This window comes from Desmodus rotundus, chromosome 12, assembly GCF_022682495.2.
Source record: "Desmodus rotundus isolate HL8 chromosome 12, HLdesRot8A.1, whole genome shotgun sequence".
Taxonomy (NCBI): Eukaryota; Metazoa; Chordata; class Mammalia; order Chiroptera; family Phyllostomidae; genus Desmodus; species Desmodus rotundus.
In genome coordinates this window covers 63,387,446-63,399,118 of record NC_071398.1, presented here as the reverse complement: position 1 = coordinate 63,399,118, position 11,673 = coordinate 63,387,446, and the positions used below count along the sequence as shown (strand labels likewise).

The following is an 11,673-nucleotide window of genomic DNA, read 5'->3' as shown; positions in this document are numbered from 1 at the left end:
ACTAGTGGTTTTTGAGTTAACTGTGGTGGGCCAGACACTTAATACGAGGGTATCTCCATCCTCAGCCTTTAAGTAGGAAAGTAACAAGACAGTCTTTACAATACAGGTGAGAAAACAGGCCTGCTGGGTTGACAAATCGTCGGATCGTTAGTGGGAGCAGGGATCTGAAGGCAGTTCAGGTTCAAAGTCCGCGCTTTGTGCGGGGACAGCCTTGGGAGGCACTTGAAAAGTACAGAGGGGCTTCTGAAAGATAATTGGCTACGCACTGCTTCTTCCTTCATGTGATCTATCTATCTATCTGTTCTTCCATAACGCCACAAAAAGCCGCTTTCCAGTGCTGAGCAATGAAGTAAAACGTTTTTGCTATTAATGTAATTCAAAGCAAATATTTAGCTATACAAAAAAAGACTTTTTCATTGTCATTTATCCCGTTTTTTTAAGTTGGCCATTTGTCTTGAAACCCAACAGAATTGTAATGTTTAGCCTAGAAGGGCAAAGCTGGCAAGAAGCAAAAGCAGAAAGGGAAAGCAGTGCCTATGTGCCATTTGAAAATAAGCCTGGGCGAGGTCATTTTAAATTCTGTGGGAGACACATTCATCTTCTCGCTAGATTTTCCTCATTGATAAGATGGGGGTAACTTTCACCTGAAGTCGATTTAATGGACGCTTGGAGATGTCTGTCAGACATCCAGAACCGGACTTAGGGTTTCTGAAGTGGCAGCTAGTGTAACCACTACACCTGTGATTAGCTTCATCGGACTCAAATGCCACAGGCAGGCAAGCGAGGACCCTGCTGCAGTTGAGGTGAGGCGGTTGTTGGGCGGTCTGTGCTTCATTAATGACACACACACACCACAACTGTATAGAGGAGGAAAGCGGCTTAAAACCTTACCCCATCCTGAAATCGTCACGTTGGGGAGCAGCCGTTACTCCCTCCTGACCTCCGTCAGCCTGCTTGGATTCTTAACCTGGAAACGGTGCTTCCCGCCGCCCCCTCCCCCTACTCTAGTTTGGGAAGGTGCCCTGCTTCTGCCCAAGCCTCGCGCCTTCCACATCCCTTACCCCTGAGCACCCCACAGCCTCGCGCTGAGAGCGGGAGAGGCTGGAAATAACTAAGCGGCTGCCTGCCAGGCCCTTCGTCCCAGCCCCGCGTAAATCGGCAACACTCATTCACTCAGCAAAGGTTGAGAACTTGCGCGCCAGGCTCGTGCCAGGCGTGCAGCCCACGAGCCCGCTGGGGAAGACAGGTATCCACAGCGAAGCACAAAGAAATGAGCGGGAACTATTAAGACTATTGAGAGCGACTTCTAGATCGACAGCGGGAAAAGCCGCTGGCGAGTAAGCGACCTGCGAGGCGACGGGGCCGCGGCTCCGCAGCCCCAGCATCCGGGAGTGCGGCCCGCGGCTGGCGCGGGCGGGCCCGGGCCGGGGCGGAGCCACCGCCGCGGTGAGACCCGGAAAGCGGAAGCCGCGGCCGGCTGCGCGGGGTCCGCAGAGCCGCAGCCGCCCGCTCTCGGCCGCTGAGTCACGGCCCGGCCCGCGGGGACGCGCGTCCGTTGCCCCGAGGCCGCCGCCTTCCGGGGCTGGGGGCCTCGGCCGCGGACTTTTCCGGCCAGACACACAGCCTGGCGCCGACGCCGTGGGGACGGGTGGCCTAGCGAAGCCCCCTGTCCCCCTTCGCTTTTTACCCCCCTTCCTTCCCAGTTCGTTCTTTGCTTATGGGACGGTCACTCCGTTGACCCCGTAGGTCGGGTGTGGAGGACGCCGGGTCTGTGGCAACAGACGGTCCTGTGGGCGCCGGGCGGACTGCTGCCTCCTCCGCCGCCGCGGCCACCGCGGTCTCCATGGTAACGGCCCCGCCGGCGTCTCCGCCTCAAGGAGAAGATGCCGCCCGCCCGGCTTGCCGCCTCGCCCGCAGCCTCACGGCCGGGCTGGGTCCACTGAAGGGGAAGGTCCCGACCGCCGGACTGCGGGGCAGCGGGCGCCAGGTGAGAGCCGGACGCCGCCGGGGACGGTGGGGGTGGGGACAGGTGGGCAGGTCAGCGACCGCGACCTCCCCTCCCCTCCCCCTCCCCTCCCCTCCCCCTCCCCCGCGTCCACCCACACACTCGCGGGAAACGACGCGGAGACGCTGCTGCGGTCGCCGCTGCGCCGGAGGCTTTTGGCTCGCTTTTGTTTTTATCTTATCTTTTCCTGGCACGCAGCCGGAGAGCCAGGCAGCTGCTCCCGGGGAGGCCGAGAAAAAGGGTCTTGGAGCCCTCTACCCAGACTGGGATGAGAGCCTTTCAGCAGCGGGACTCACTCCGGCTGTCCTTCATTTTCAGTGAAAGCCCATCCTCTGGCTGGACACACACATGGCCTCGAATGAGCGAGATGCTATATCGTGGTACCAGAAGAAGGTAATGTCAGTGTTTTTCGTCGGCAAAGCACACTTCCGGCCAGAGCTCCCGCACAGAGGTTCGCGTTAGTTTCCCGCAGGCACTCTTCCGAGGTCTCGTTCAGCGTACAGGGAGAACCGACGGACGAGGTTGTTAGGTCTCGTAAACCCAGTTCCAGGCCCCCGAGTAAGATTTTCAAGGCACCTCCCTTCTTCAGGCTACATCCATTGTGCCCCAGGAATGCTCTGAAACTCTGTTTATGACCTTTCAGTTTCATGTCTCCAACTGCCCTTGGAGACATGAAATTTGTATCTGCGCGCTCAGAAGCGTGCTGTCAACAGTCTTACTGAGCTGTCTGTCCCTTACCGTTTATTCGTCGCTAGTTTTCCCGAAGAAGTGGAGACATATTCTAGATACCACACAGATGACTTATTCAAACCCCGAGCAGCACATTTTCCAGGTATCATATTGATATTTAATAGTTACGACTCTGGTGAGGTTTGACCTCAATACAAAGATTTCCTTTGCATCATTTAAATAGCCTCCTCCCTATTTCAGATTGGAGCATATGATCAGCAGATATGGGAAAAGTCCATCGAACAGACTCAGATTAAGGTAAATTGGTTTCTTGGATTCTAGCTTTGTCTTCCTGCATGAATGGAAAGAGTGGATTGTACTTTAAAAAATCTGCACTTACCCACCATCTGTGGCATTCTTTATTCTTTGACCTTTGTAAGGCAAACACCACTGCCAGCAGAATGGGAAATGACAGCCGGCTTTCGGCCTCCGTACCGGGAATGGAAAGGAACGGTTGGCCTAGGATGAACTAGAAAGCAAACGTCCCGTATTTCGCGGAGCTGTGGCTTCTTAACTCTGCCCGGTTTTACTTGGTGTCGGTGTAGCCCACAGTTGACAGAGTTTCAGAGTTTTCAGGAGAACCTTGGGAACGTGCACTTTTATATGAAATATCTGGATATGTTTAGAGCTAGGTCCCCTCTTCTCTTCCCCCCTCCTTCCCACTTCTCCCCTTCTCGTTTTCTCTTCCTCTTCCTTCCCCTGCAAGCCAAATAAAATCCATCTGTGACCTGAATCACCTTTTCAATTACTGGTTTCGAGTAAACTTTTCCTCTACAGTGCTGTTAGAACTGCAGAGCAAATTCTTGGGGTTATTTCATGCTCACTAAGCAACCAAAACTGATGTATGACTCAGAGTGCTAGTTCATTAATTTATAACAGGGGAGGGGGAATCAAATATTCTAACATTCCAAAGTCAGGGATGTGGGGTCAGCAAGTATGTGGAGGGAGAGGGTGATAGTCACGGGAAGGTTGCTTTGTAGCCCCGTGTTTATAGGCCCGTCAACTAGAAAGCTGTTTGAACTATGTGGTGCTTGGCTAATGTTACAATTTTGTATAGTCCTTGATTTTCTTTTTCATATCAATGGGAGATGGGGTTAGGGTGAATAAATCCCTCAACTTAATTTTGTTACTATTAAATGCTCTCCTGTTACTCTTTTGTGAGAGGCCGGAAGTATTGATAGTAGGCATGGTGTAGTGCACAGGTGGCAGACACAAGGCCAGCGGGTCGAATCTGGCCCTCCACCTTGTTTCTGCCCGGCAGCAGCACCGAGCTCTCGCTTAGCTGTTAAGAAGTAGTTACATTGACACAGTCCTAAAATTACATTCGGCCCTTTGAAGGCAACCTCGAGGCCGATGTGGCCCCCGGTGGAAATGAGCCTGACACCCCTGGAGCAATGGAAAGAGCACCGAATGGGAGTTCCATCTCCTCTGCGATCTCTAGCCCCATCCAGAACATGCATTGTACTTCATCTGGGTTCGGTTTCGTTATCCTTCCAAGGATTTTACTTACTACCATAGAATTTCCTGACGCACCTCCTTTCCCTACCCAATTTAAGCGTTTCGTCAACTTCTACTTCCAGGCCATTTTGGACATACCTTCCTTTTAGTGCACTTGGTCAGTTATTTGTCAGCCTGTGCATCTTCATCAGCTGCAAGGGCAGAGATTGTATTTGTGTCTCACTCTTAGAACAACTCGATGCATAATGTGAACTCAGTGTCTGTTGCTGTAGATCAGGGGTGTCAAACTCATTTTCACCAGGGGCCACATCAGCCTCGTGGTTGCCTTCAAAGGGCCGGATGTAATGTTAGGACTGTATCAATGTAACTACTCCTTAACTAGGGCAAGGAGCTCGGCACTGCCACCGAGTAAAAACAAGGTGCCAGGCCGGATAAATCAAGGTGGAGGGCCGGATTCGGCCTGCGGGCTTTGTGTTTGCCACCTGTGCTGTATTTAATTGAACTCCCTCTATTATGTATATTTTTATTCATTGTTCTCTCATAAGGTAGTCAATCTACCTAAGAACTTCTTGATGTGTACTTTTAAGTTTAGTAGCGGTGGAAAGAATAAAATGAAAGACAACGCTGAACACACCCACATGTCCTAGGCGCTAAGGATGCACTCGGTAAGGTAGACGTGGTTCTTGCTCTCATGAATTCTACAGTCTAACGGTGGAGGGAGAAAAGCCAAGAAGTCTTTTTAAATGTTTAAGTCTTAGACAAAAATTGACCAAAATATAGGATACAAAACAGTATTTAATGCAGTTTAAAAATAGATTACACAAAGATAAATATTTTGAAAACAAATATAACTTGAAGACAAATACATAGGTATTTTGAAAACAAAAATTAAAATATTAAACAGCAAAATAATAAACAGTGTTAACATCAGGTCATAGTACAATAAAATTAGAAATTGCATAATATAATTCAAAACTGTAAAAGATGTAATTTTAAAAATCTTAACTTGGATTATGAAAAGTGGTATAAACTCCTCCACAAACATTTATTGAGCTACTACGTAGAAGACATTCTGCTAGATCCTGAGCACAGAGAAAATATTTATAAACATAAGTGCAGTACTTGTTTAAGGGAAGAGCAAGAAGTCCAATCTGATTTGAGTATCAGGTATGTAGGTGAGAAAATAGGCCATGAATCAGTTTGGGCTGACTTGATTGTTTTACTGAGCACTTCAGATATTATTCTGCAGAATATCAAAAAAAATTTATGGCTTTTGAGTAGAGAGGGGCTATATTCTATCTGTATTTTTGAAGGATAGAAATAATATAGACGTTACAACAAAATCTATGGAACTTTTTCAAAGTAATACTTGATAAAATGATATCACTCAAAATGTCTATATTAACAAAAATATCTAGATTGGGAAGAAAGAGTACGTGATTTCTTCATATGTGATTTAAGTTCACATATGAAGAATCTAGAGAAAGAAAACAATGAGTCAAAGTAGAGAAGAGAAAGAAATACCAAATTTAAAACTGAAACAGTCCTTACGAGTTCTTCATTTAAAAGTATTTGTTGAGTTCCTCCCTACTATATGTCAGGCAGTAGGCCAGGCACTTTGTCTAGATAATAACGAGCAAAAGCACTCAGCAGTTTTCTTCTCATGAAGCTTACGGTGAGCTGGGAGAGAAACAGTAATAAAAATAATCCTAACAAATAAAAATTACTTTGTGAATGAAAATGCTCCAAATCTTGAATCTATTGATGGTTGGACTATAAACTTACCTAATGAATGACTAAAACTGTACACCTAAAATGAGTGTTTTATAGTATGCTAATTATACTTCAGTATAGCTATTTTCTTTAATCAGCAATAGAAAAAATAGGGGAGATCATAATGTAGTGCACAAGAAATTCATACATATTCCCAATGAAAATTGTTTCCTAAAATTTCTTAATTGAGAGAATGTATTAAGTCTGAGGTCTAACATTATTTTCAGAATGAAGGTCAACTTAGTCCCCCCCCCAAAAGAAGACAATAGAACGAGAATGGCTTCTCTTACTCCTGTTTAACCAGGTGTTTTAGGTATATTTGCTAAGGCAAGCAAAACATTCTAATTCGTTATCCTTTATTTTTAAAAATATTTTTTATTTTTTTCTTTAACTTTTCTTTAGTATTAGAATAACAAAAGTTAGTGTTAGAAAATCACATCACTTTTATCTAAAAAATGTTAAAAGGCTGATCCCGAGCCCAGAGGCAACTTCAGCTGTGTTTGTAATGTTTTATTTCTTAAGCTGGTTGGTGGGCGCAGGACAGATGAGACGCCTCATTGAGGATGACAGTTTGTGGGCATTTAACTCCACCTGATCTATTCTGAAACCCCTTTTAAATTACAATAAATAACAAAAAGATATTAGCCCCCAAGGATTAAAAGCACGGAAGAGAAGAGTACAGTAAATGAGAGCTGTTAACACAGTTTGAAAAGTTGGAAAGTGAAGAAGGTAAAAATGTCAAGCGTGTGTAGTAGGGAATGACAGTAAGGGACAAGTGTTCTCCTTGTTTAACACCCTTGCACTTAATTTCTGAAAGACTCAGGAATTGGATGCAGCAGGTGGGCATACCTGCAGGAGTGAGGTAGAACTGGAAGTACGAAAATAGGTTGGTTTGAGCTTGCGGCTAAGGGGCCTATCCCCACATCCTCTTTCTCACTCTACACGGCCACATAGTGACCCTTAGCCTCCTCTGGCAGAAGACTGGGCTGAAGCCTGTTCTCTGGAGAGGCGGAACCAGAGACGTTCTGGATTCTGGAACGCCAGTCACAACTGAGAGTGCGGTGAAATGCTGTATAAGTGATGGAGGTTAAGTACACATGTGGTGGCCAGCTTTGTAATCCCAAATAGAAGACTGGAATTTCTTTTCTTTTTTAAAAAAATTTTTTAAAAGATTTTATTTATTTGCTTTTAGAGAGAGGGGAAGGGAGGGAGAAAGAGAGAAACATCAATGTGTTGTTGCCTCTTGCACGAGGGGACCTGGCCCTCAACCCAGGCACGCACCCTGACTGGGAATTGAACTGGCGACCCTTTGGTTCGCTGGCCAGCACTCAATCCGCAATCCACTGAGTCACACCAGCCAGGGCTGTGATTTCTTTCTGTAGAAACTGACTGTCTAAAGAAAAGACCTCAGGACACCAGAAGAGGAATGTTGGGCTACCTCTCTAAAGTGAGGCCCACTGTTCAACAGGCTCCACCCACTGCCCCCTGAACTTGGATTCAGCATGTTAGTGCCTCCCTCTTACGGGGAATTGAAGAGCATCAGCTGTCTAAGACCTAAAGAAAAAAAGGAAAGAGATAAAACAAGCGATTTAGGGAATCATAAGAACACTATTTTTAAAGGTAGAATTACTATATTTAAAGACCTGGGTACATTTTCTCTTGGTATCAGGGTAATGTTAACCTCATAAAATGAGTTAGGAATTATTCCCTCTTATTTGATTATTTTTTGGAAGAGTTTGAGAAAGGTAGGTATTAAATATTTCAGTGTTTGGTAGGATTCATCAGTGAAGCCATCTGGTTCTGATTTTTGTTTTTTGGATGGTTCTTGGTTACTCTTTCAATTTACTTACTGTTGATTGGTCTAGTTGGGTTTCTCAGTGCTTCGTGGTTCAGTCTAGGAAGGTTACATTTTTCTAAGGATTTGTTCTTTCTTCCAGGTTATCAAATTTGGTGGTGTATATACAGCTTTTTGTAGTATTCTTGAACAATCCTTTGTATTTCTGCGGTGCCTGCTGCAACTTCTCTATTGTTTCTGATTTTGAGTGCTTTTTCTTTTTTCCTTAGTGAGCTAGAGGTTTGTCAATTTTATCTTTTCAAAGAACCAGCTTATTGTTCCATTATTTTTTTCTGTTGTCTTTTCGTTCTCTGTTCCATTTAATTCTAAGTTTGTTCTAAATTTTATTTTCTTTGGCTGACTTCGGCTTCATCTGTTCTTATATTAGTTCTTTAAGGTGAAATGTTCGATCTGCTATTTGAAATTTTTCTCGTTTCCTGAGGTAGGACTGTACTGCTGTAAAATTCCCTGTTAGGGCTGCTTTTGCTGCAGCCTCCGAGTTTTATGTCCCCTTGTCATTCTTTTTCGTCCCCGTGTGTCTTTTATTCTTTGACCCACCAGTGTCCAGTAGCATGTGGTGTGATCTCCACTTGGTTAGTGGCTCTTCTAGCTTTTTTCTTGTACCTGATTTCTGGTTTCATACCAGTGTGGTTGGAATATCTGCTTGGTGTGATTTCAGTGGTCTTAAATTTGTCAAGACTAGGTTTGTGCCCCAACATATGGGCTGTTATTGAGAATATTCTGTGTCCACTTGAGAAGAATGTATGTTCTGTCATTTTGGATAAAAAGCTCTTTAAATATTGATTATGTCTGTCTGGCCTAATATGCCGACGAAGCCCATTATTTCCTCACCGGCTTTCTGATTGGATGACCTGTCCTTTGCTGTACGTGGGGTATTTAGGTCTCTGACTACAGTTGTGTTTGTGTCAGTTTCTCCCAGTATTGCCGTCAGTAATTGCTTTAATGTATTTTGGTGCTTCCAGACTGGGTGCTTAGGTATTGAAAAGTGTTATGTCTTCTTGTTGTGTTGTCCTCTTGATCATTATAAATGTTTATTTTTATGTCTTGTTACCTTTTTTATCTTGAAACCTATTTTGTCTGAAAGAAGTATGCTTATGCCTGTTTTTTTCGCCTCTGGATGCCATTTGCTTGAGGTATCATCTTCCAGCCCTTCACTTGGCGTCTTTGTTTGTCTTTGTGGGCGAAATGGGTCTCCTGAAGGCCACACAGCGTTGGGTCTTGTTTCTTAACCCATCCTGCCACTCCGTGCCTTTTAATTGGCGAATCAGTGCGTTTACATTTCGGGTGACCCTTACTTGCTATATAAGGACTTCCTGCAGCCGTTCTGTCTTTTGTGCTTCGGTTGCTCTGTGTCTCCCCTGTGTTTTGTCTGCCACTTTAGTTTGGTGGTAACCTATTATTTTTGCCTTCGTTTCTTCTCTTTTTTATGTTGTGTCTTAGGCCTGGGTTTTTGTTTGGAGGTTACCATTAGGTTTATGTAAAAAGCAGTTTCGTATGTGTAATGGTCCTTTCTCTCCTGACCGCTCTTATCCCCACCCGCCCGGGCAGGTGCAGTCCATTTCCCCTTCCCGCTTTACGTTTTTGTTGTCACATTAAAAAACTTTTCAATGCAGTGTGTTCATTCCCAAATTGCGGTAGCTGTTGTCCTTTTTCAAAATGCTTTTAGCCCTTTTAACCTTTGTTATATTTAAGTGTTTAATACCCTATCGTGAAATATAATTGCAGTTTTCTGCTTCTGTGTGTCTTTTGCCATCTCAGTCACAGTTTGTGTCTTTTCGCCTCTTTGTTTCAGGTGGAAGAGCCCCTTTCAGCATTTCCTGTAATGTAGGTCTTGTGGTGATCGGTTCCCTCAGGTTCTGTTTCTGGAAAAGCCTGTATTTCTCCATCATAGCTAAAGGATAACTGCTGGATATATTATTTTTGGCTGGCGATTCCTCTCTCGTAATATTTTGAATGTTTGATTCTACTCTGTCCTAGCCTGTAGGGTTTCTGCTGAAAAATCTGATGATAATCTAATGGGGATTCCTTTATAGGTTATAGTTCCCCTGACCCTTGGCTGCCTTAAGAATTCTTTCTTTGGCCCTGGCTGGTGTGGGTCAGTGGATTGAGTGTCGGCCTGCGAACTGAAAGGTCACAGGTTTGACTCCCAGTCAGGGCACACGCCTGGGTTGCAGGCCAGGTCCCCAGTCGGGGGGCATGCCAGAGGCAACCAATCAAGGTATGTCTAGCACATTGATGTTTCTCTCCCTCTCTTTCTCTCCTTCCTTTCCACTCTCTCTAAAAATAAATAAACAAAATCTAAAAGAAAAACACTGTCATTAACTTTTGACAGTTTTAATATAATATCTTGGAGCAGGTCTTTTTGCATTGAGATACTTAGGTGTTCTATTAGCTTCTTGAATTTAAGGATCCAGCTTTTTCCATATATATATATATTATTATAAATCACAGTATCACAAGAACGTGTGGAATTAGAGCCAGCGTTAAGTAGGGAGCACAGGGAAGGATCGAAACAAGCCACATACAGAAGTGGGGAGTCAGAATCCCAGTGGGCCTCTCAGTAGCAACTTCTGCTCATCTGGAAGCCAGAGGGCAATGGAACCTTCAAAGTTCTGAGACAAAATGACTTTAGGCGTAAAACTTTATGCCCAGCCTCACTATTAAGTGTAAAGGCACCACAGGAAGACCTGTTGAGAACTTCAAAGTCTCAAAAACAGTGTATCACCCATGACCCTCTGTCAGAAAGCATGGGAGGACATGTGTTGGGAGTGAGTAAACAAATGAAAAGAGGGATCTGTAATGCGAGGCACAGCCAGCACAGAGAGACGTAAAGGGAGTTCTAGGACGGTCAAGAGACGTCCCCAGATGAGGGTTCATTTCAGGCCTAAAAACAACCGGGCCTAGTGGAGCGGGAGGACGGACCCTGGGAGACAGACCCCTTTCAGGGGACATTGGGGGCAGATTTGTTACACTTATAGAGAGTCTTAAGATGAATTTGTGGGATGTATGTATAAAATTCAGTGAATGAAAGAAAGTAAGGCAATTACAATTCTAGGAGAAACAAAATTGTTAAGAAAGGAAATAATAGTCATTGTTTACTACTTGACTTAGTTGGGAATAATATTTATGTAATCTTAACACTCAAAACATCAAATGTTAATGTGTGTTTGGTACATTAATAATAATGGTTAATATTTAGCATGTATGTGTCTTGCATTTTAATACACACACACTGTTAATTGATCCTTACATCAGTCTGTATGGTAGATGTATTATTATTCCCACTTTATAGGTGAAGGAACCAAGGCACAGAAAGGCTAAATAAGAAAGCTGTCTCCTCATCTTCAACAGTAAGAAGTGAATGGATAGCTTCTAAAATTGAAGAAAACCTGTACATATCGTAATTAGATTTTTTTTAAAAAAGTAGGAATCAAGGGTACGGACAGGTGAGGTTGGAAGTTTTTTTAATTAGCCTTGTAAGTGTTATTTTAATAAAAATAAAAGTTTCCTCTCTAAAACATGGAAACTCTATTAAGTGAAATTACCTGGAGCATAAGGTAGCTATGTGTGATCTATTTAAGGTAGATACAGTTATAGAGGTCTAGGAATATACAGGTGTGTGGGTATACCAGTATCTTTTATTTATACCAGTAGCAAAATGATAGATCTCATCCTTTAGGCATGAGCTTAGGAGTAGGTAGACTTAAATGTGTTTTAATTTTTCTAATTGCTCACTCCCCTACCCGGGAGAAGATTGTTGTGTCTCCCTGTGTTGTCATGTGACTTGCGGCGACTTCCTGTGGGAGGAGAATCCTTCCCACAGACGCCAGGCTCGGTGGTGGAACGTGGGCCG

At 44.3% G+C, this 11,673-nt stretch overlaps 1 protein-coding gene across 2 annotated transcripts in view; it reads left to right on the top strand.

The window, feature by feature from the left end:
- The first annotated feature begins 1,457 nt into the window (after positions 1–1,457).
- The window catches only part of PHTF1 (putative homeodomain transcription factor 1), a 46,331-nt gene continuing 36,115 nt past the window's right edge, over positions 1,458–11,673 (top strand). For both annotated transcript variants that reach the window (XM_053915442.1, XM_024570425.3), the window contains exons 1-3: positions 1,458–1,987; positions 2,324–2,398; positions 2,936–2,992. In XM_053915442.1, coding sequence (XP_053771417.1) covers positions 2,354–2,398; positions 2,936–2,992 — 102 coding nt within the window. In that variant the 5' untranslated portion in view covers positions 1,458–1,987; positions 2,324–2,353. The remainder of the gene's footprint in view (positions 1,988–2,323; positions 2,399–2,935; positions 2,993–11,673) is intronic.